This window comes from Phoenix dactylifera, unplaced genomic scaffold (genome assembly GCF_009389715.1).
Source record: "Phoenix dactylifera cultivar Barhee BC4 unplaced genomic scaffold, palm_55x_up_171113_PBpolish2nd_filt_p 000254F, whole genome shotgun sequence".
NCBI classification, from domain to species: domain Eukaryota; kingdom Viridiplantae; phylum Streptophyta; class Magnoliopsida; order Arecales; family Arecaceae; genus Phoenix; species Phoenix dactylifera.
In genome coordinates, this window is record NW_024067747.1 from 158143 (window position 1) to 180780 (window position 22638).

The following is a 22638-nucleotide window of genomic DNA, read 5'->3' on the forward strand; positions in this document are numbered from 1 at the left end:
TATATCTTTGGATGCATGGGGAATTAACAAAATATGAAACTCGCAAGGTCTACTAACCTACATAGTGTTCTATTAATTCATTGAGTATGAAATGCACTCACATCATACACCTATCTAGCTATCTAACCCATTTTCTTTACATGGGGTCGGATTGAAGGTGGGACATACTATTATCCACGTCTGTTCCGAACCCACTTGGGATCTTTTATCTAGAACACATATGCGTCTCATGGTTTAAATAGATGGAGTAAAATCTATCCTATTTGGGTTGGGTCAGATTGGGTATGCGGTCAGTCGGCTACAATTGCCATCTCTAGTTCCTTGAGATCAAGCTTCCACTCCCTGATAATGAAAACTGGTGCGTATATCCGTATATAATACTATATACAGATTTTCTTCTGCCTAAAATATTTATAGATGGCACCGCAGAATAATGCATTATCCCACTATACCGAAGTTTTGCGGACGGACCTTCTACATGGATTTCTGTATATACTTTTTTTTTGTGCGGATCGATATCCGCATAAGAATTTCATGTGAACTATCCTATGGTATGCACCCTCTAAAGGATCCGGTGCAAATGTCCGCATATATTTTTCTCTACGGATTAGCTTGCATAGAAAAGTTATGGGCATGTCCGCATATGATCTTTGTGTTAATGCATCAATCTTATAGTCTCAGCTTTAGCACCAATCCAAAAGTTCATCCGTTCCATCTTCTCTCACACAAACTGCAATATGTCTCCACAAATGTGTATATAATTTGTGTACATCAGCTTTAGCCGCTTGAACTCGAGCCAAGGGTTGTCGTACACAAATTGTTCACAGTGAAAATGAACTTTAACATGCCTACAGACAGAATGTGAAAGCAATGACACAAGCATGCTTCCCTCCACTTGGTTACTTGAAGTTAGTCAAAGCCTGAAGCCTAGGTTCAATGTTGAGTGTTTTTAATTTTTTTTGAGGCAATATGAGGGAAGTGAGGCACTTCCCCATGGTTCATTAATAAATCAAAGGTTTATAAGTACATTAAAGGTTCAATGCTATAAAGAGGATCGGCATACAGGTAAACATAGAGTTAAGAAACTAAGCATAGAGAATGTTGAGTGCATGCTCCATCCACAAACTTTTGCTGTATCCTGGAGGTCAACCCAAAGGGTTATCTTTGAAAGCTTAAAGTTAAATTGAAACTTGGAACTAAGCTGAATTTCCTATTCAATAGAAACAAATTTATAGGAAAGTCAGAAGTTGTTGCACTAGAACTAAAGGAGATTCAAGTGTCATATCTTTTTCAGATGGAGGAGGATGCAAACAAGCTGAACCAAGGAAAGCCTAGTCTGGTACAATTGTTTTACTCAACAATACATTTACAGTTTATCTCTTTTAACTTCAGCTCTTCCATGGAGTAACCCAAGTTATTTCTGAATCTTTCATCATCAAATCTTTGTACATTTTGCCCTAACACTGGGTCTTTAAAACCTGCTGAATTTATTGCAAGTGATAGCTTAACTAAAGGACCAGCGAGCTGCGTCAGGGACCAGGCACCCAGTGCCGCGGAAAAGCGAACCCCTGCCTTCTATTTACCAATCTTTTGCTGAAAAGGTTCATTATTTTGTCCCGAACACGCCAGCATGAAAAGTAGAAAAAAATTATCTACTTTTCCCATTGCTTTATCACCACCCCCACCAACAGACGAACGGACTCCATGGATCCCAAAACTAACCCCGCCGTGCACAAACACCGAAACAGATCTTCCAAGCAAATATCCTTACAACACGTGGTATAGTGTCGAACCAGCGTTAAACGTGTCAATATTTTGTACGGCTTAAAGGATAATTTGCTGTTTCGTTCATCTCAGATGATGATCCAGGCCTTCCACGCGATCGGTTCCAGTGCTCCGCAGGCCGAGAAGAAGATCCTAATCATATACCCCATCTCATGCTCTCCTCGATCAGCTCCACCACCCAATACGCCCCACAGCGCATCCCATCGAAATCCAGGTGGGGCCACACATATTCACCTCGCCCTTTGTGTACGTGTCGAGCAATGTTCCGTCTCGTGCGTGTCATCTGTGAACCATGCAATGTAGCTGATGTCCCGTCGGACGAGTCCCTCCGACACAATCTCAATAGGTGCGTGGTGGTCGGCTCCGCAGGCGCGACAAAAGCTCTGACATTTCTCCATTGTTATCCAACAACCAAGAACTTAACGAATACATCCACTTCTCCCTCTAATGGGAAGCAAGCTTGGGTCCCACCAGCCACGCGTGTGAATTCTTTCCTACCTGTCACATTATCCGTGACGAGGCAGGTTGTTATAATGTTTTACTCGTTCTAATAGCTACTTGGGCTACGTGACAATATAAAGCAAGAGAAGCCAAGCCATGGAGGTCAAAGCAAAAGAAGAAATGGAGCCGGAGAAGAGGAAGTTAAGAAGGGAAGAAGAGATCCTAGAGACGGCCTTGGCGGCAGCCGGAGCTGCTCTCTTTGTCTCAGGCCTCAAAAAGCTCCTGCCTTGCATTCTAAAGCAATGGCCGGTGGCTTCGGTGGTCACTCCATCTCTGCTTCTCTTCCTGCTTCTGAACCTTATCATTGCTTCCATAGTTGTTATCTCGGTCCACCCTAAATGTGGCACTGAGAGTAAGTGCAAGTCTCCAACTGATGGGGTCAAAAGGAAGAAGAAGAGCAGGCAAAGAGGGAGGAGATCGAGCTCTCCGGCTTCGACGATGGAAAAGAAGCAGATGGAGTTTGTTGAGCTGGGAGGGGATGAGGGAGAGGAGGATGGAGATGCAGAGGAACTGAACGCAAGGGTGGAGGCTTTCATAACGGCGTTCAGGAGGCAGCTCAGGGTTGACTCATTCTCTTCGGGTGGTATTCATCACCGAACCAGTTATGCTGGAACTCCATCTTGTTTGGTGGATCATGAGTGTTATTAATTTGGAGCATAAATGTAGTTGTAGGTAGTTCTTTAAGGGATTTTCTGTTAAATCTTTGGGTGAAGGACAGTATTTCACCAATGATATAATTGAGGTGGTTTGTGCTTGAATGTTGGGATTTATTACTGCATTCAAATTTGTACCTTCACCATCTATTCTGGTCCTATGAGCTAGCTAACACCAACTTTTGTGGCCTTCATAGATAGGGGTTACATTGCTGGTAAGAATGTTAGCAAAACTATCAATAAAAGCTACCATAATATATTTGAGCAAGATATAATAGCCAGTAGAATGGTCGCTAAGCTGAAATTTAATTTGGTGAAAAAAATAGAGGTGTACCTTGAAAATCTATTATGTGTTCTCCGGAGCATATCGTGATAATGTTATCATTGACAAATCGTTTACTAAGTACCGTCTTGATAGAAATTAACTTCGAGAAAATTTTAGAAGAAATTATCTCCAAACATCAGAGATTATTCAACATTCTATTAACCTTATCACGTTAGCAGAAAAATAAGACGTTACCTATGTAACTTATGCGCTACAAAGCGTTTCTCCAGCAAGCCATTTGGGCTCCTAAATTAGTACATTTGACTACCGGTCTCCCACTCACCAGGGAAGAAAACCTCCAGGGTTGATCACATCCTTCCAAGTCCACTTGATCCACAACCAACGCTTCTCATAAGCAAACGCATGGCTCCCCTCTACTCCCTACCTCTCTTCTGGAGCCAAATCCAACGCCTCATCCATGGAGAGGCTCATCTCTTCCTCCCAAACTCCCCTCTCGAGACTTCGTCCCCTGCTCCCCCGATCCCCCTCGAAGGAAAGATTTAGCCTCTCTTTCCTCCCACGCCATGGTAGCTTCAAGCCGGTTGCTTCTCTATTCTTCAAATCTCTTGGGAGCGTCTTGGTTGCTCGCTATGAAGAGAAAGCAAGGCGAGCTCAGCCATGTCGCCAATTGGCCTCAGGAAGGGAATTGGCGGTCTTATTTTCCCAAAAGGTGCGATCTGGCGTCCATTTTTCTGTTCCTCTTCTATAGAAGTGATGTATTTCTTGTTCTTCTTCTTTGTCTGGTGTTTGAATTGATCGGTCAGCTAAAGATTAGATTTTTGTTTACAATTGTGCTACTACGATTGTATAGATGGTGCCAAATATAGGAGGCTTGTACCCCATTTTAGGTTACGAAATGTTTGTGTTGTTGGATTGGGCTGTCATAAATTGGGGATGCTAGTGGATGTTTGTAGATGGGATGTTCCTGTGAAAATTGCTTTCTGATATTGTTTCTTGTTATTATAAGGCTGGTATGGACTAATGACGTCAAGCATTTGTATATGGCTTTCTTAGAGTTGGAATGCGATGCTTACTTTTGGGAAAACGTGTTCTTGCTGTCAAGGGATACATACGAATGCATTATGCATGGAATTGTTGAAATTTAAGAAAACTTTTTTTGCTTCTAAACAATCTAATTTCTTTCTTTCTTTCTTTCTTTCTTTCTTTCTTTCTGTTAAATTGGTGTTCTTGAAACGGTTCCCCTTGCAATTGCTTGATTGGTCTAATATCCCTCAGATGATTCGACCAACTCTACTCTTGCCACGACATTGGCACATTTAGATGCTACTACCATACTATCAAGAGTATTAGCTGCTAAAAGGTATTTATCTAGCAGTGGATCTGTTAGATTCAATGTCAGCTATATTGCAACCTCCAATCATTGGTCATGAACAGTATGAAACTGTGCAAGAGTTAAGCAATCTTCACGACGTTACAAAGAACTTCAGGGCATTATCCTTATCTTTTGGTTGGATGAAATATCCAAAGAAGATCGTTTAACTGTAGCAAGAGCATGAAAAACTGAGCATTTCTTATCACAACTCTTCTTCGTGGTGGAAGTATTTGGTGGTTCTCTAGAGAAATTTGTTGGTCTTGAAGAAATAATCAGAGATTTCAATTGATCCTTTCTGGAGAATTAGATGGTCTTCCCGAGCATGCCTTTTATTTGGTTGGTAACATTTGAGGCTACTGTGAGAGCTATAAACTTAGTAGTGGAGAGCAAATTGAAGAAATAACCATAAATCTTTGTATTGATTCCTAATCAAATATTGAGGGGGTTGCTTTGAGTGGACATCCGAGTGGAAGGCAGATGTCTAAATTGCCGCTGCCATTTTCTCTTCCTTTGGTGGACTGATTGGGTTGGTGGAGTTTGGCTTTGGGATTTCTCCTATTTACTTAGCTGTTGGCAATCCGATGATAGGAGAAGAGGTAGGCGGTGGCGGCAAGAGAGGAAGGGGCATCGAGAAAGGAGATGACAAGGAAGGCCAGCATGACGGTGTTAAGGGAAAAGAGGCGGCGCGCACCTTCAGGATTGGGCAACACATGGAGGTGTTGCTGATGGGGAGCCATCAGCGATGGCGTGGGGCCCCTTCTCTCTCTGTCTCCCCTTCCCTATTCTCTATCTAATCTTGTCTTGTGGTGGAGGAGAGGAGGATGATAGCAGTTATGGTTTTGGCCTAATTGGTTATGGGATGGGCTTGGGCTGGAACTTCGCAAAAATCTTCGGGCCAAAATTTGGTCTTAAACTCCCCTCCCCCAAAAAAATTTCGGTCAGGCTTCGGCAGGGGCATGGGCCGGCCCAATTCTAGTCCTAGCAGGAGATGGCCTTTTTCTAGTGTTTGGATTGCTGCAGGTTGACTAGATCCTGCAAATCAAATTACCTTTGGGAGCCCTTTTACAGTATTTTGTCTTATGGCCAAATTAGCCTAAGACAAACTAACATAACTAGAAAAGGCTTTAGAGGCATCTTCATGATGGGTTTAAGTCCCAACAAAGACAATGGTTGGTGGAAATAGTATAACCCATGGTATACCGTACCGGCTCGAACTGAGTGGCATGGAGCATACCATACCATACCGGTTCGGTACCGGTATCCGGTAAGGGTGGTTAAACTAATACTCGATACGTCAAAAAAATTTTGTACCGTACCGTACTGACACTATGCTTGTGTGGCACCGGTACGGAGTCCGATACCGAGATAGCGAACCTTGGTATAACCAAATAGAATTACAATTCTCATTTACAAACAAACAAACACAAGATTTTATTTCCTGTAATTGCAAACACATTGAACCAAACATTGGAGATGTAGTTGCAAATACAACACCTACAACCACATGTAATCCTAACTACATGCATTTCTTTACCTTAGGTATCCAAACATTATGAAAGTGAATTTCATGTACCAGCATGATTATATCATAAAGCTTAGAACCTTAGTGTTTTTGTGGTCTTGCCACATTTTGATATTTGATGGGAGGATCGTGTAGGCAGTATAATTGGCATGGCTGTTTCAAACTTAAGATTTGCTGTAGTAGAATTTTGGCCTTTAAATTATTATATGTTTGTTCTATTTCCTATAATTGTTTTCTGCATGCCACTTGCACGACTATCTGCTTCAAAAATCTTCAAAAAGTAGATATCTTGCCTTGTATCAGATAAGTTATTTTGGTTTTTATCATTCATACTTATGCTAACCGACTTTTATGATTATCAGGGATTCTTTTATGGTTCGCTAAGTCTTTGATAATTCTGAATAAAGTTCACATTTTACAATATTTCAGGTTGCTTCTACTGCAGTTTACATTCTAGTATCAGCATTTGTTATGACCATAATCCAGCCAATTCTAGCACCACCAGCTTTTGCAATAATGCAGTCTGCTGCCAAGACAAGTGGAAGACTCATTAGAACTGAGTTGCTAAGCAGTGCATGGACTGGTTTTTTCGCTGGTTGCCTGCACACGCTATCGGGCCCTGACCATCTCGCTGCCTTGGCTCCCTTATCCATTGGTCGATCAAGGATGGAGAGTGCTATAGTAGGGGCTCTTTGGGGCTGTGGCCATGATGCTGGCCAAGTAATATTTGGTTTGCTATTTCTTATGCTCAAGGATCGCCTACATATTGAGGTCATCCGAACATGGGGGACTAGAGTCGTGGGTTTAACTCTGCTTGTTATTGGAGCTGTTGGAATCAGGGAAGCTTCAGAGGTGCCGACCCCATGCATTGCTCTAGATAATGGGGAGTGCGATGTTAGTATCATTGAACCATTAGATGCTGGAGCCAGTGAGAGGAAAAATATGGGGTTTGCAACTTTTGCCACTGGCATTGTGCATGGACTTCAGCCAGATGCACTCATGATGGTCTTGCCAGCGCTTGCTCTTCCTTCTCGCCTGGCAGGTGCTGCTTTTTTAGTCATGTTTCTTGTTGGAACTGTGTTTGCAATGGGGAGTTACACAGTTTTTATTGGTTCATGTACTCAGGCATTGAAAGAAAGGGTTCCTAGGATAACAGAGAAACTGACATGGGTTGCTTCTCTTGTAGCCATATCCTTGGGACTTGCCATTCTTATTAGCCAGTTCTTTGGTTTTAGCCTGTATTGATCTTACCTTTGATTTGCCATTTATTAGCTTCCTTGAAGCTTTACACAATGTTATTTTGGAGCTAGGGATCTTTGTAGTACAAAAACTTTTCCTTTCAGTTTTAGTTAACCGAGCATTCCTCTTAGTTGATCATAGCAACCATGGTCAAGTGACTCAAGTCTTTTCGATAGGAAAAGGTTGCTTCTTGTTTTTCATCTAGTTCTTCATTTCTTAGATGCATGTTGAATATACTGGTTGTGGAAGAACTGCAGGACTTTATTTCATATTCATACAAATTTCTGCATCTGCTTGTTACTGCAGAGTTGCTTGTCATGGCCAACTTCGGCATTAATTATCAAATAAATTTTGTTTATTTCTCCGTACTGTGACACATACTTGAATATAATCAGGAAAATGTTTATTTTTAGACAATTTCTTTGATCTGACTCCCATTATGTCCAAATATGAAGCTGAAAGATGCTGCACTAAATCCTAGCATCATATTGTGGAATGCTAAGCAGTAAATGTAATTTCTATGCAAGAATCTCAACTTTCATTCCTTAAACTCTTTAGATTCATAAGTTAATAGTGCTCAGGGAGATGCATAAAAAATTATCAGAGATTTGGTGTTTGAAGGAATGATGAGCCTTTTAGTTTCCACCTACAGTGCAAAGCCTGCACTTGAGACAGTAAGCCTAGCATCTGGGGTGGTCCTGTGTGGTTTTGAAAAACCACATGCTGGTATGGTTAACTGGTAGTATCCAAATGAACCTACTGCATCCAATGCAAATTAGATCAAGTTATATATCATCCTAAATCATGAAATCTTCACCCCTACTAGCACTAGTACCGATGTTAGCTTCAGGCCTCAAGTTGATTAATCTGAGTGGTTTAGATTCTTTGTGTGCTAAACCTGTCATGGCCACCCCAACTATACTCGAGGAAAAAAACAATATGATGTGCCAATCGCTTGGTGCCCTCGGTGAAACGTAGTGCACATCTCAAAGAGACGGCAGAAGCAGCAAGAGATCAGGGATCAGGTTCTACCATAGAAGTAGTTCGAGCAATAGAAGGTGAAGAAGGCTCACTCAGGTGGAAGTATCCTCTGACAGCAAGCTGGTCATTGACTACCTTATCAAGGAAGAACTCAGGGTGCTATGTAGAAAGTATGGCCTGTTAATCTCTGAGGAATGTGCTGAAGATACACTCATGAAGCTATGTGGAATGGATGAAAGGAAAAAAGCTTTGACTAGCATCTTGGAAAGAAAAACAACCATGCATTCGCTGGATCTTGCGGAGGCTTCAGCTTAAGTCTGTTGTAAGGCTTCGGATATCAGAGTTTATTAGTTGTCTGGTAGTCTTCTATGAGTGGTCCTTTTTAGGTTTTAATTGTCCTTTGTGTTGGTTGGCTCCTGGTCTGTAAGAGTGGTGGGTGAGGCTTGTGGTGGTGTCAAAGGAGGATTTCATGGTTCATCTGGGAGGTTAGTTGAGTCAGGTACTATGTTTTGTTAAAGTTGGTCTTATTTGCTTGTCAAATCTTGTGCCCAACTTTTCCTGGAAAAGAGAATTGCCATATTGTAAATCCTTGTGCCGGCTATTCTCCAACTATGTAAGTCCTTTTCTGACAAAAATTCCTATTATATATGTGTTTAGATATTTTTTCAAGCTCTCCTAGATCCTTCCTCATGATTTCATCCATATTAGCTTATGTTTTCCCTTGCTCTTTTTAGACCCTTAAAACACACAAATTTTGAAGGTCCTCTCGCAAATGGGTGCTTCCTTAGATTTTCATTGCCTATGCCCGTTTTATTTCAATTGTTTTCCATCACTTTGTTTTTAATAAGTATTGCCCCGATGATTCCTTAAATATGCTTCTCACTTATCAGTTATTTTCTTACAAAGTTTCCTTCAACACTCTCATTTCTTCATGACCGTCTCCTTATATATTGTTGAAACTATGCCTCCCCAGATAGCTGGGGCTTGGTCTTAGCGGTGGGTACTTTTCCATTGTTTAGACATGGTGGTAGTTTCAGATCTTTTTGAGTTACTCTAGAATTTTTGGGTTATTGCAGGTGGAATTCTGATGAAGGTTTCTCTGGCAATAATGATGTGCATAAAGTGGAGTCTAGTGGAAATGTTTAGGTTGAGCCTACTACTGGGTGTTATAGATCCTTCTGTTTAGAGTACGCCAGGGAAAGAAATATTGAATTTCTAGGTCCCTACTTTATAATGAAGATATATGGAGCACCGACTATCCGAAACATATTTATGGATTTTAGAAATGTTAGGACAGATACCGTTGGCTTGGTTTTTATCTTATAAACCATAGAACTGCATATGGTGAGCTTTCTTAACCTTATATGCTGAGTGTAATTTTCCAAAAAAAAAAGCTGCATATCAGATCTTTGTGAATTTCATGCAATTACGCTTCCCACTGGAATTATTAGAACATTCTTTATCTATTTGCTTAATTTCAGATGGTGAAACAGAAATCCACAGCAAGTAGTAAGGTGCTGCCATTTTAATGAGCATAAGGCTAGATCTACCTGATTCTCAAAGCATGCATGCAGTTGTTTGTTTCAAGAGAAATATCAGATTCATAGTTCTTGAATTGGCAACTCCGGATGCAATTCTCCATTCTCTTCTGAAATTTCTAATATCACAGTCTGTTTAAAGTTATACTTACATATATTAATAAACTATCGGGCAATTGTGTAATGCTCCATAAACTAGTATTTAACATCCCTATTACTATCTACAGACCATATCTTGCAGTTTTGTGAAGTATTGTCACTGGCTGGAGTTCGATTTGCAGAATTTCTCCATCCTTCTAAGGGCTCAATTTTTATCTGCCTTTTCACTGTTGTTGTACTTGTACCATTTTTTAACTCTTTTCAAATGATAAGCTTATTATGACCTAGAGTATTTAGAAAACAATTCAATGGATTGGAGTAAGATCATTGATCCAAAAAGGCTGATTAAGGTGAGAGTATATGCATGCATCTGTCTTTCTGAGTGTGGAAGTTCTTTGAAGGAAAAATCGGAAGTGGTGCCATTGAAGATAAATTTAGTAGATTGGAATGCTGTAAAATGGGGATAAATCAATAGTAACTACATATTGTATTAGATAAGGTTGTTGTTTATCTTGATGATTTTGCAATTAAAGAAAATATTCGAGATCATTCTTTTCATCTGAATCTTGGCATATCCATTTTAACTCGTACGGTTGCTACCTTTCATAACCAGGCTCTGATGTATAATTTCCAAACTGGATCACTCTTAGCTTCAGTAAGATTAATAACAAAAGATCAGCATCCAAATTGGTATTTCTTCCTACAAAGTTCTGGATTTTTAAACTGCAATTAAGAAACATAAATGTGCACTTACAAATGTTTAAATTGTAATTCTGAGACATAAATTGTACTGACCTAAGTTGATGCATATTTATGTCAGCCAAATCAGATCCTCTCGAGTCTAGAGAATTCAACAGTGTATAAGTATCCATCACCAATACCCTTACCGTTATCTAGGCTGTATAATTTTAATAATAGAAGCAAAGGAGAATAGGACTAATCCTTAATTTTTTCAGCACAATACAAAGCATGTCCACTGACACAAACCACATGTATTTTGAGAGAATTCATATTTTACATGTCAAGATCTTTTCTAAAGAAAAGGAAGTGATGTCATGCTTAGAGTAGAAGCTTTGTTGAACCTTTTTATTTTCTAAAAGCCACTGCAGTACTAAGGCTATATGTGCTTCCATTTTAGGTTAATTACCAATGCATTTGCTCACCGCCAATTGACAACCTTTCCATACTAGAGACTAGGGAGTAATGTAAGGTTTAGGTTGTCACTATTATTGAATTCAAGATCAGTTGTTTCTACGACAGAGTCACAGGTTCCGGGCAATGCTGTATTTGCTAGATGCCCTGATTTTGAGTGATTTTGGTTACAAGAATCTCATATCCTCTCTCTGTAGGATGAAAGCCATCCCAAAACAAATACTTGGTGGCATCCGGGCATGTGAATGGAGTCAAATCATTGCACAGAATGGTGGCTTCAATTTTCCCTGTACCACAGCACCCCTTTGTTGCTTCCTCAAACCCTGAAAAAATTTAAGTTGTCATAACTTCATGGGAGAAGTAATAAGAGTGATTTTCTCAGTTGATTAATCGTTGGTGATGCCAATGAAGATCATTCGTCGCCTGAAGAATATGAACTACTGCGTGAGAGCACCTTCTTGGTTAAACCAATTGATCACCTTGTCATCTACAATATGCTGCCTCCCAAAAGGTGACCCTTGAATGTAAAGTGATGTCCAATTTGGTAGCTTGAGAAATAGTGAAGAACAAGTTTCTTTGCTAATTAGATATCGAAGGATAAAAGTGATTAGTACGTTTACGTACCATAGTCAGAAGGATGAAGAATAAGTTCAAGTAATGGATTATAGATATCAATGTACATAATCCTGGCCCCAGGATGGTAGGTGGCCAGCCTTTCCAGCCGCATGGATAGCTCACTATTGAACTTGATGGAAGCTTGGTTATAAGTGTCCACACAATCCCTGGTGATTCCTCCCTTCAGAGTTCTTTGTGCAGGCACACAACCTATAGGAGGAACCCCAATTACAGCAATCTTTCGAGCTCCCAAACTGTACAGTTCCTGCCAATGAAAAGAAATTCTCAGCTCAAAATGATGAAGCTGTCTTATGTTCTATGTGCCTTCATTCCATGTATTGATGTGATTCATAGAATCAGGCAGTCATCTATGAGTGCTACTGTCCGCTTGACTGAGTAGATGGTCACTGTAACCTATGTATCCATTGGGGAGTATGGATGTACCTCTACAAAGCTAGATGCTGCTTGGAGCATGAAATTGATGTATGAAGGGAGATCATAGCTCAGAGCTCGGATAGAGGTAGTGAAATATGTGGTCATTAAATCATTGGTCCCTGAAAATATAATGCACTGGCTTTCGGCGACTATATTAGCTGCTCTCATTTCACCAGCAATGGCTTCTAACTTTCTCTTGTATTCTTTGAACATCTCTAGCTGATCCCACAATGAGAAAACTAACTGAAAGGAGCAAAAGGAACATGAAGATATTATTTTGGCTCCTAGAGATCATGACAAACTCATCCAGTAGCAATAGCTGTTGATCATAAGACAATTGCTGCTGTAAAACAATATTTCAATAATAAGAATAACCAATTAAAACTCAACAACAGAATCTATTCAAACTAACTCAAGGATCGAGCAAAAGCGAACCATTTGGACTAGAGTTTAGTGTAACGCAAGAAAATAGAAAAGCTAGTAGTCTAGCCACCACTTCAATTGTTCCTTCATCGACCAAACAAACAATTTTAGAATTCCAAGTTATTCTGGCGTGATCTTCTTCTTCTTCTTCTTCTTCTCCTCTTTCCTTCCCTGGCTTTTCACGAGAGGGTTGTTCTCAATAAGTATCTTTTTCTTGATTTTTTGAAATCACAGTTTCATTTCTTCTTCTTCTTCTTTTCTTCTTCTCCTCTTTCCTTCCTAGTTTTGCATTAGAGGGTTGTTCTTAATAAGTATCCTATTTTTTTGAAATTGAAATCACAATTTTATTTTCTGTTTGTCTGGTTTATTTCATTACTATGCAATTCTTTCTTGACCTTTACGAGATAATTATAGATCTTATAAATGGCTAGGGTTTTAAAATTTTTTGGAAGTCCAAGCAGAATATATGGAAAAGCAAGCAGCAACCAAGTGACTTAAAGGGATGGGCAAATGTAGATGATTTGGTTTTAAGGGAAGCTAATCTTGGGAATGGCACATCTATCAGATGGTAATTAAATTCTGTAAGTCAGTACACTAAAGTACTTCTTACGTGATTTTATTGGGTATATTCGTACACGCACGGAGAACCCACTTAAGCAAAAAAAAAAAAAAAAAGTACTTCTTATAACTTCTAAATCTGCTGTGCATAATCTGCAGTAGAAGAAAAGGAAATGCTTTTATTGGAAGTGCAATAAATAAAGTTCATACATGAAGCTAACCAAGTCGAGAAATCTATACCGGTATTTCAGCGGTAAGGTTATCGTATCCTGCGCCACCAGAAGCAAAGCTTACTCCGGTGAGCAGGTCATGTTCCTTTATGTCTGGGTCAAGATAAGCAGGCAGAAGCTCCTTTACTCCCAGATAAGATGCTGCTTTGATTAAATGACAGGAAGCAACAATGCATGATCAAATTCTCAGATAGATTTTAAACTTTAGACAGTCAGTACATGGAGAAACTACGATTATATTCTTTGTTGGGTTATAATATACGTATTAATATTGTTTTACCAAATAAGTCAGTGGGGATCTTTCCATTGCTGAACCTTCCTGTTGCTCTGTGTCCTATGAAGTCCCTCCCATATGGAGGGAAGTTGCACTTGGCTGTTGTCAGGAGCATGTTGTTGTTGCCCGAGTCGACGACGGAGTCTCCAAACGCAAAGACTGCGGGCACTCGAGCTGCTCTCTGTTCCGGAACTAGTGCTTGGGATTGGATCATTGGTAGTGCGAGGAAGAGAAAGCAAATGACAGAATGAGCTCCCATTAGAAAGCTGATCAGCTGCTTTTCTGTGCTTGTTTTCTTATTGCAGAACATATTCATGCATTATATAGTGACAGGAAAGAGACACCCCAACTAAAACAGCATGTTGCCATTTATTCTATTGTTTTGCATTGGAGATCCGCTCCTCACGGCAGCTAGGTTTTTCTTTCCCCTCTTATACCGATATACCACATCTCTTTATATTTTTACTGACGTAATAGAATGGAGCTTATGATTGAAGAATGTGGGACATCAAAATGTGGGGCAGGATCAGATGCTACCACTTATTTATCACTACCTTTGCCTCTTTCTTTAACTTCTAGGTGATGTTCTATTTCTCAGCGTCTTCCCTCTTCATAAAGGAATTGACAAATTTCAGTTGTTGGGTTTCTTGGCCAACCTTTACCGTACAAATCCAGAGAGGCATTTGATGGGAGAATTTAATTTCCTGAATGGATTTGAACGCCTAGTTTTGGTCGAAGTTTAGGAATGCCTGACTGGTTCCTAGACACCTCATGTGGGTTGATACATTCTGCCCAAATTAGGAGCAATACTCAACTGTGCCAGGTCCATACTAATTCGGATCCTTCAAACTCGAATTTTTGTCATTAGGCAGGGTTTGGGTCCCAAATTTAGATTTCCTTCTCAAACTAAGTTGAATGTGTCATTGGAAAAGTAATCTTGATGCGAGTAGAAATTGACGTTTGAGAAATAGTTGGCAATCAGCTCTAGACCCGTAAATATGAATTTAACCTACTTCTGTTCATGACTTGTACTTCCTATATATAGGAGATTGATAATCTACCGGAGAGTAGGTTATCAATCTACCCATTTTTCCAACTATATATATATATATATATAGAAAGAGAGAGAGAGAGAGAGAGAGATTCTTTCCCTAAATTAGAAACAAAGCAGTGAAGTTTCGATCACGTCAAACCCATACACAACCCAACAGACTTTCAGTATTTTCTTCAGTAGCATTGGAATTTTTGTCGTCATTAGTTTGTTGAGATGTCAATTTTAAGTGATGGAACTTTGCGATATCTCAAGTAAAATATCTATGGTAGTTATAAAGCATTATGACGGATTTAAGGCAGCACCGCATGTATAAAAAGAACGCAATAATGGGAAAGTTGAATACAAGTCATTTATTTTTCAGCACACACAAAAAGGACTATGAACAGTGAGAGAAGGAATCATTAAAACTGGAGCCGAGGTAGTTGTTGAAGGACATGATCAGATTGGTGGACTTTTTTTTTTTTTTTTTTTTTTGGTAAAAAAAGGCATTTCATATAGTTTCCATATGAGTACATTCTGCCAAATCAAAAAAAAGTAATTAGATTGGTGGACCTTAAAAGGAGGCTTTAAAGATTAAAGTAGACCGCTCAGAATTTGTATAGTGAGCAATAAACTTTTTCTATGATGGTATTGTGCCCTCAGTAGTATTCCCACCTTTTTATCAAGGATAGGTGCAGCATTGAAGCATGGAACTGGGTCAGATCAGATGCTTCGTTTATGTATCACTTGCTATTCTTCTTTTCACTTCGTAATAATGTTTTGATTCAAATCCAATTATCAGGAGAACTCAAAAACAAAGAAGGTGTTTTACCTTCTTTTTTTCTTTGCCGCCAAAAAAAAAACAGAGAGAGAGAGAAGGCAAGACCATCAATGTAACAACCCAAGACCTCACTCAAAATGGCTAGCCGGAAGGTATTATTTGAGTTCCTTACTCCTATATAAGTACCCAAGATCTCCTCAACGAATAATCGATGTGGGACTAAACACATGCCCCTACGAGTCTTCACATACTTCCTCCTTTTAAGCCCTGACGTCCTCGTCAGGCTAAGAATTCATATCTATTCAAATCTAATCATGTGCACCATGATAGGCCCATGGTCGGCCTCCATTAACCCGTGCTGCAATGTCTCCTATTCCACAAGGCTATGGGCTGAGTTCGCTCTGATACCATTTATAGCAATTTATGATCTCATCCAAAATGGGTAGTTGAAAGATATTATTTGGGTTTCTTAGTCCTATATAAGTACTCAATATCTCCTTGGCAAATAACCGATGTGGAACTAAACACCGCACGGTCCTCGCAATCAATCTTTCATTGGGCCTTCTTTCTAACCATACAAGAACGGCAGGTCTGACTTCCAATCATATACTGGAAACCTTGGTTTGGAGAAGTGGTCTCTTCTACTGATTTGGATGGCGTGCCAATGATAGGTTCCTTTTCCCCCACAGGATTTTATGGTCTTCCAATTCCAAATTCAGAATTGGGATCATCACCACTCCAGCTCTTGGACTCTATGGATCATCTTCATCGACGTAAGTCTTTAGTTCATTAAATAAGAGCATCTAATTGTCTGAATGCTCCAATAATTCTTCATTTCCGGGTTTGCATGACTGCAAGTGGCCATTGCATACATTTCTATCCAGTTTGAGTCTACCCAGACTAGACTGTCGCAGACTTGATTATTAAGAAGGATATTGCAGCAGCATGACCTATCTGCGAAGATTCGAAGTACGAAGTTCCCTCCAGCACATGCAGAGATGGAGCAAAATCCTGTTGTCAGTCCAAACTAGAATTAATTCTTCTCCTGCAGGCTGCTTTTAAGGTCCCAAGACTACATCTGATCCTCAAACTAGATCTTCATTCTTGGCAAATGTTTCTTTAATCGTGAAGATCGGACGTGGCACACGAGCCTGGTCTAGCCACCTGCTAGATTTGAGACAAAGCTAGAGAAATTTTTGGCTATACTAGGCCTGCACCTCGCAAGAACATACTTGAATTGCACTGATGAGTCGAGTCCCCATGTTTTTTGTTTATTTTGTTTTTCAACATTTCGCTTCCCGATCTAACGGACATCAGAAGAGATTCTTCAGTAGATCATGTTGGAAGATGTAGTGTTGAACAGAATCATCATTTGCTTTGGAAAATTATCGAAATATTAAATCTTTTTACTGCATTCTTATCTTGTGATAATAAGATGATAAATTATGATTTGTTGAGGAAAAAAATGATAAATTATGATTAAGAATGATATGGGAAAAATAAAATCTAGATTTACTTCCTGCAATGGATCTGATGATGGGATTAATATCATAATAAGAGGTATGGTAGCTTTGCGTGATAATTAATATGGATCGCTTTCTTGCAGGACATAAGTATAAATGGTTATATTCTTTTATGCATTAAACTCAAAAACAGGCTCCACACTACTGTCAAACAGTTGAAAGGAACTTTCTTTTGATCTGGGTCCAAATGCATACAAAGTATTCTCGCTTTCCTTCAATTTATGTCTTGCATTAAAAGCTTTGGGTCTCTGTTAAGAGAAAGGAATGAAGTTTATTTCCACCACCTGGGAAAATCCAAGCCCCCTCTATTAGAATTACACAGGTCCCACATACATAGAAGAACATCTCCCAAGTTCTGAACCTTGCAAATCTTTCTTTTGGAGAAGAGGCGTGACGACTTGGCCTGGTGCTGCCAATTAACTCAAAACAATTTAAACCCTCTCATGCAATGTGCAAGATGATATAGAAATTTACTTGAAGAGGAGACTATCACCATTTGAGCATATCTATAGAACAAATAGCACCCCCACCACCCACCCAAAAAGATTGTTTATGATGAGATGGAAAGGATACAATTAACATTGCCATAATTGCTTGGCTTCCGTCAAGATCAAGGACAATGTGGTAGATTCAAGGTAGTTGATATTTGTGCTTCTAGTTCTTGATTAAGCCTTTTAATCTTTGTCGTTATCTTGGAATTGAACAATAATGGTGCCTGATTAGGGGAGCTATGCAATTCTCCTGCTAGCTAGGGTTCTTTTTAATAGTACACATCCTAACGGTAAAAGTCCCACCAATGCAATCTTGAGTGCTCCTAACTACGATAATTCCTAGAGGGGAAGAGAGAGAGAGTGAAGGAAAAAGAAAGAAAGAAAAAAAAAACAAATCAGTGTCACCATGTTTGTAGCAAACAAGAGATGTATTCTTGTACCAAGATTTGCATTCCGGTTTAATTATTTATAATGATTTGATATTAGCACGATATCTTTTGAGAACTATTCTCCATTTTTTTTAAAAAAAAATAAAATCAGATAACCTAGGTTTTTAGCTATCTTTTGGAAACTTTAAGAACTCTGCTATTGCTGCGCAGCAGTCATGAAGTCACTTTATCTGGCATTGCTAATAATTCCAGCCATTAAACACCAACCAATTAGATGCATAAGTAGGAACCGAAATAATAGCATTAATTCTACCAACCTACCTGTACTAGATTGGAAAATGTTACGACAGATCATGCACGAGATGCATGACATGTCTCCATGACAATGTAGCTATCCTCATTCAGTAATCTGAATCTATAACGCTGGTTGTGCATGCGTCATATATACATTCAAATTGGGAAACATGCTCTTACCTAGCTCACAAACCTTTATTCTAAGGGAAAAATTTAGGACATGAAAGACCCATCTAGTTACCTCCTCAGAAACCGCATTGCAGCTCCAACTTGGTGTGATCCACGCATCCAATTAATCCTAGTTTTAATTCCTTGTGCTGATACATTGAAGACATGACGAGGTCGGAGGTTGCTCTTCCATTGGAGAGCCTCCCGGTGGGTTTTCCCCTGCGATGGTGAAGGTGACAAGCGCTTCGTTATTAATTACCCGTATCCACCGTTGAGTCTCCAAACGCTAGCAGTACTGCTGGGACCACTGGCCTTGTCGCCTCCATTTCCTCTCCTCTTGTTTCTCTCCTCTTGCATGCAACCAACCATATAATATAAGTAGAGGAGGAAGACGAACGTGAATTAATGCTCGAATGAAGAGCTTGTGAAAAAATCAAAGGGTGTCATGGTAAGAGTAATCCTATTTTAGTCATGATGACATGGTAGTTGACGCATGGATCAATAAATAACAGCATAAAAGAGAGCTTTATTTAAGGAGAGAGTCATTCATCCAGTGTTCTCACAGGATACTATAGAGAGATATAGTGAAGAGAAGGAGAATCTAATAGAGATGAGAGAGGCTCATGTCAGTGTCTCTGAACGGAGACTTCTCTTGATTTGTCGTCTGGCATATCGGAGAGTTTCTCTAAACATCCGCAGCAGACATACTTTCTCTCTTGTACTTTTTACTTTCTCTTGATTTAGCAGAATATACTCATGTTAAAGCTATATGAATCGCCGTTTTCACCCAAAAAAAATAAATAAATAACAAAAACGAAGACTTCGAGGGCCACAACCATGTAGAGCGATTTTAATTTCATTGCACCATTTTCCTGACGTTTGTGACCTTACAACCATGTGATCAACATCACAACCAGTCGCACTTGCAAGCAGTTCTTAGTCTCATCCCACCTTATAAGCTTGTCTGTATTCTAATAATTTTCTTGGCTTGGTCTTAATGTGCATGGGTGACCCATCACCCTATGCTTGCCATGAGCTCCTCGAGGGGTCCAGATTTTCCATGCACCCTGAAATTTTCAGAAAATGAGAGATACGTAACAAGCTCCAAAACCACTCATTTTCTCTTCTTGCATGCATTAATTAGCCGCAGCACGTTAGGTTGTGGTGAGCCATCATGAAGACATGAACATGCATGTGTCGGCCGAGTTGCACATAACTGAGTCCCATGATCGCAGTGTCGTTCATCTTGCTTCTCTTCCTTGAGAGCTTGTTACCTCCAGTTGCTAGCTAGAATTGCGCATGAGCATCCATCATGAGCTCAGTTTCCTAATGCAGGTTTAGATTTGGATTTAGCAGCGTAAATGTCGATTCTTTTTCGATGGTGATCCTGATACCGTCTCTAATAATGATTTGGTTACATATATTTCATCAAGGTTTATGACGTACAAGTCTTCAACGCTTTCAATCTTCCTCACTTGGAAGCATGACATGTAATCATAATCTTTTCCATGCGCAACACAAATCATGGGCTTCACTCGGATTAGGATGGTCATATCAAAAGAAGATGATGAATGAAGAAAAAGGTCTGATCTAAAAATAACACCGGCAAGTAGTACAACTCCATAGGGGAGCTTCTTCGTAGACCCTATACAAAGGTTTTAAATCTAGTTAACTGGAATTGGGACCGTCTTTCCAAGAATGTCTTATATATTTTCCATGCAAAAGAGCCGCATGGGATCTCTTCCGTCCCCAAAGGCCAAAGGCGTAGGTGGACAGAAGGAAAATCGGACGGCCGCTCACACGGTATCCGCATATGGGAATCTCGTATGCAAAACCCACCACCGCCATCGCGATAAAACCCTAATATCCCTTCATCTTCTCTCGAAGGCTCGAAGTGTTAGCAATATATCTCCTAACTAAATAAATAAATCCATAAATTCAATTAATAAAAAAATCTTAAAAGAAATAATATACATGCATATCATTCGGCCATCCAAATAATTCTATTTTAATACAAAATAAATCTATTCTAACACAAAGTAAATCTATGCATTTAATAAGTTTATATCATAGAATTTCAAATCCTACCAATCTACTAATATTAAATTAAAAATAAAGGTAGAAGAAAGTAGCCTGATTGAAAGCAGGTCGAAGCGCGTAGACGCTGTCCCAAAGAAGTATTTGCCCCCACGTACGGGTCACCCGGCAATCCTTCTCGGAGATACGACGACCCTACAACCTCTTCTTCGGCACGTCTCGGAAGAAGTCAAAGCGAACCCGATCGAACTTGCAGATCCAGCAAAGAACGGAATGAAAAGAACTAAATAAACTGAATAAAAATGTAAAAATAAAATTTGGAAGTGGCTAAGAGGGAGAAGAATTTTTCCAGAATTTTTCCACTATTTTTCTGAAATTTTTCGTGCTTACAAAGAGATGAAATCAAGGGGTTTAAATAGGGGTTTTTACAGGGGCCGTTTGGGCATTTGCGGACGCGTTTTCAAACGCGTCCGTTTTCAAATGCGTAACGCCCGCTGGGCGTTACCTTTTTCTCAAACGCGCACGCGGCCCGAGATTTTGGCCGCGTGCGCATTTAAGTTTTTTTTTCAACAATCCCCCACAAAAAAAAACTTAAATAATTTTAAAATCAAAATAAAATGCTGGATATCTTATATTATGTAATAGGTGTAGGTACCTTTCGGTTTGAACCTTCACTTAGTGACAATTGATTACATCTATGGAGCCAAGGTGGTCTTAACCTTGAACCTCGGTCCATGGCTCAGATTAAATCAACAACACACATAATATAGCCCGATCTGGGTTCTAAGCGGGTTGCGCTATTATGGCCATGCGCAGGTATCTATCATGTGCTTTTTAGGGAATCGCCCATTTCCCATAATCGCGGCCTCACGATTGCACATATAGGTGAGTCCTAATAAGGAAGCTAGCAAGGAAGCTCCTGCCTCTTGGGTCTCGGACTCATTAAGAGTTATACAAACGAACTCATCCTACCGCTTGCTTTTATGAGCACTAGCGCCATAGGGATGAGGAAAACATGAAATAGTGCTCCTCTTAGTCACACTCCGGTTTGTTTCTACCCATTGAACCTTTTAAGGTTAGGTTCCCACCGTGGTGATCTATCTTTATGGGCTAAGCCCCATCCCCCTCGACGACTCTAGAACCACTGTTCTAGATAAACCTTTTGTAAGCTGATCAGCCAAATTATTTTCTGATTTTACAAAATTCAAGGCAATAACATTATTTTTCAATTTATATCTCAATGATTTATGACGTACTTTTAAGTGCCTGTTCATTTTTACATTGGCATTTTCTTGGTTGCACTTATCTATTGCAGATTTACAGTCACAATGTAAGGAGACAGGTGGTAAAGGTGACTCATCTACAGGAAGGTCTATAAGTAGATCTCTGAGCCACTCAGCCTCAGTGCTAGTAGTGTCTAAAGCTATCAGTTCAGACTCCATGGTACTCCTAGATATTAAGGTTTGTTTGGTGGATTTCCAAGACACAGCAGCACCTCCTAGGAGAAAGACGTATCCTGTGGTGGATTTAACATCTAAGGTATCGCTGATCCAGTTGGCATCACTATAGCCTTCTAGAACAGCAGGAAACCCACTAAAGTGCAAACTATAGGACTTGGTACCCTTAAGATACCTAAGAATTCTCTCTAATGCTGTCCAATGATCTCTATTTGGATTAACAGTGTATCTACTAAGTCTATTTACAGCATATGCTATGTCTGGCCTAGTGTAGTTTGTTAGGAATCCTAGTGAGCCTATGATTTGAGCATATAGGCTTTGAAGGATAGGAGTTCCTAAGTTCTTCTTAAGATGTGTAGAGGGATCAAAGGGAGTAGAGACAGGCTGACAATCCGAATAATTAAATTTATTGAGTATCTTGTCAACATAATGACTTTGGGATAACTCAATTCCATTTGCACTTCTAATTATTTTGGTATTTAAAATTAAGTCAGCTTGTCCCAAGTCTTTCATATCAAACTTATGACTTAAAAATTGTTTTACTTCATCAATTATCTGAAGATCTGTCCCAAAGATCAGTATATCATCTACATAAAGGCACAAGATCACAAATTTGTGTCCAACTCTCTTATGATATACACATTCGTCTGTGCTATTGATTTCAAATCCAAATGTCATTATGGTTTCATTAAATTTCAAATACCATTGCTTAGGTGCTTGTTTAAGACCATAAAGAGATCTGACTAGTCTGCAAACTTTATTTTCTTGGCCTGGGGTTTTAAATCCCTCTGGTTGGTCCATA

General features: G+C 39.6%; 3 protein-coding genes across 3 annotated transcripts; 2 read left to right on the forward strand and 1 right to left on the reverse strand.

Moving 5' to 3' along the window:
- Positions 1–2388: 2388 nt before the first annotated feature.
- LOC103719250 lies at positions 2389–3056 on the forward strand. Its single transcript, XM_008808397.3, has one exon. It carries the CDS (start codon positions 2407–2409, stop codon positions 2932–2934), a length of 528 nt encoding a protein of 175 aa, XP_008806619.2. The 5' UTR covers positions 2389–2406; the 3' UTR covers positions 2935–3056.
- Positions 3057–3601: 545 nt separating this feature from the next.
- On the forward strand, positions 3602–7627 carry LOC103719233. Its single transcript, XM_008808374.4, has 2 exons — positions 3602–3934; positions 6549–7627. The coding sequence occupies exons 1-2, from the start codon at positions 3683–3685 to the stop codon at positions 7362–7364; spliced, it is 1068 nt and encodes a 355-aa protein (XP_008806596.1). The 5' UTR covers positions 3602–3682; the 3' UTR covers positions 7365–7627.
- Positions 7628–11177: 3550 nt separating this feature from the next.
- On the reverse strand, positions 11178–14009 carry LOC103719249 (GDSL esterase/lipase EXL3-like). The gene is made up of 5 exons (XM_008808396.3): positions 13670–14009; positions 13400–13530; positions 12188–12421; positions 11753–12008; positions 11178–11451 (listed from the first exon to the last, which is right to left on the reverse strand). Exons 1-5 carry the CDS (start codon positions 13977–13979, stop codon positions 11267–11269), a joined length of 1116 nt encoding a protein of 371 aa, XP_008806618.3. The 5' UTR covers positions 13980–14009; the 3' UTR covers positions 11178–11266.
- Between the last annotated feature and the right edge of the window lie 8629 nt (positions 14010–22638).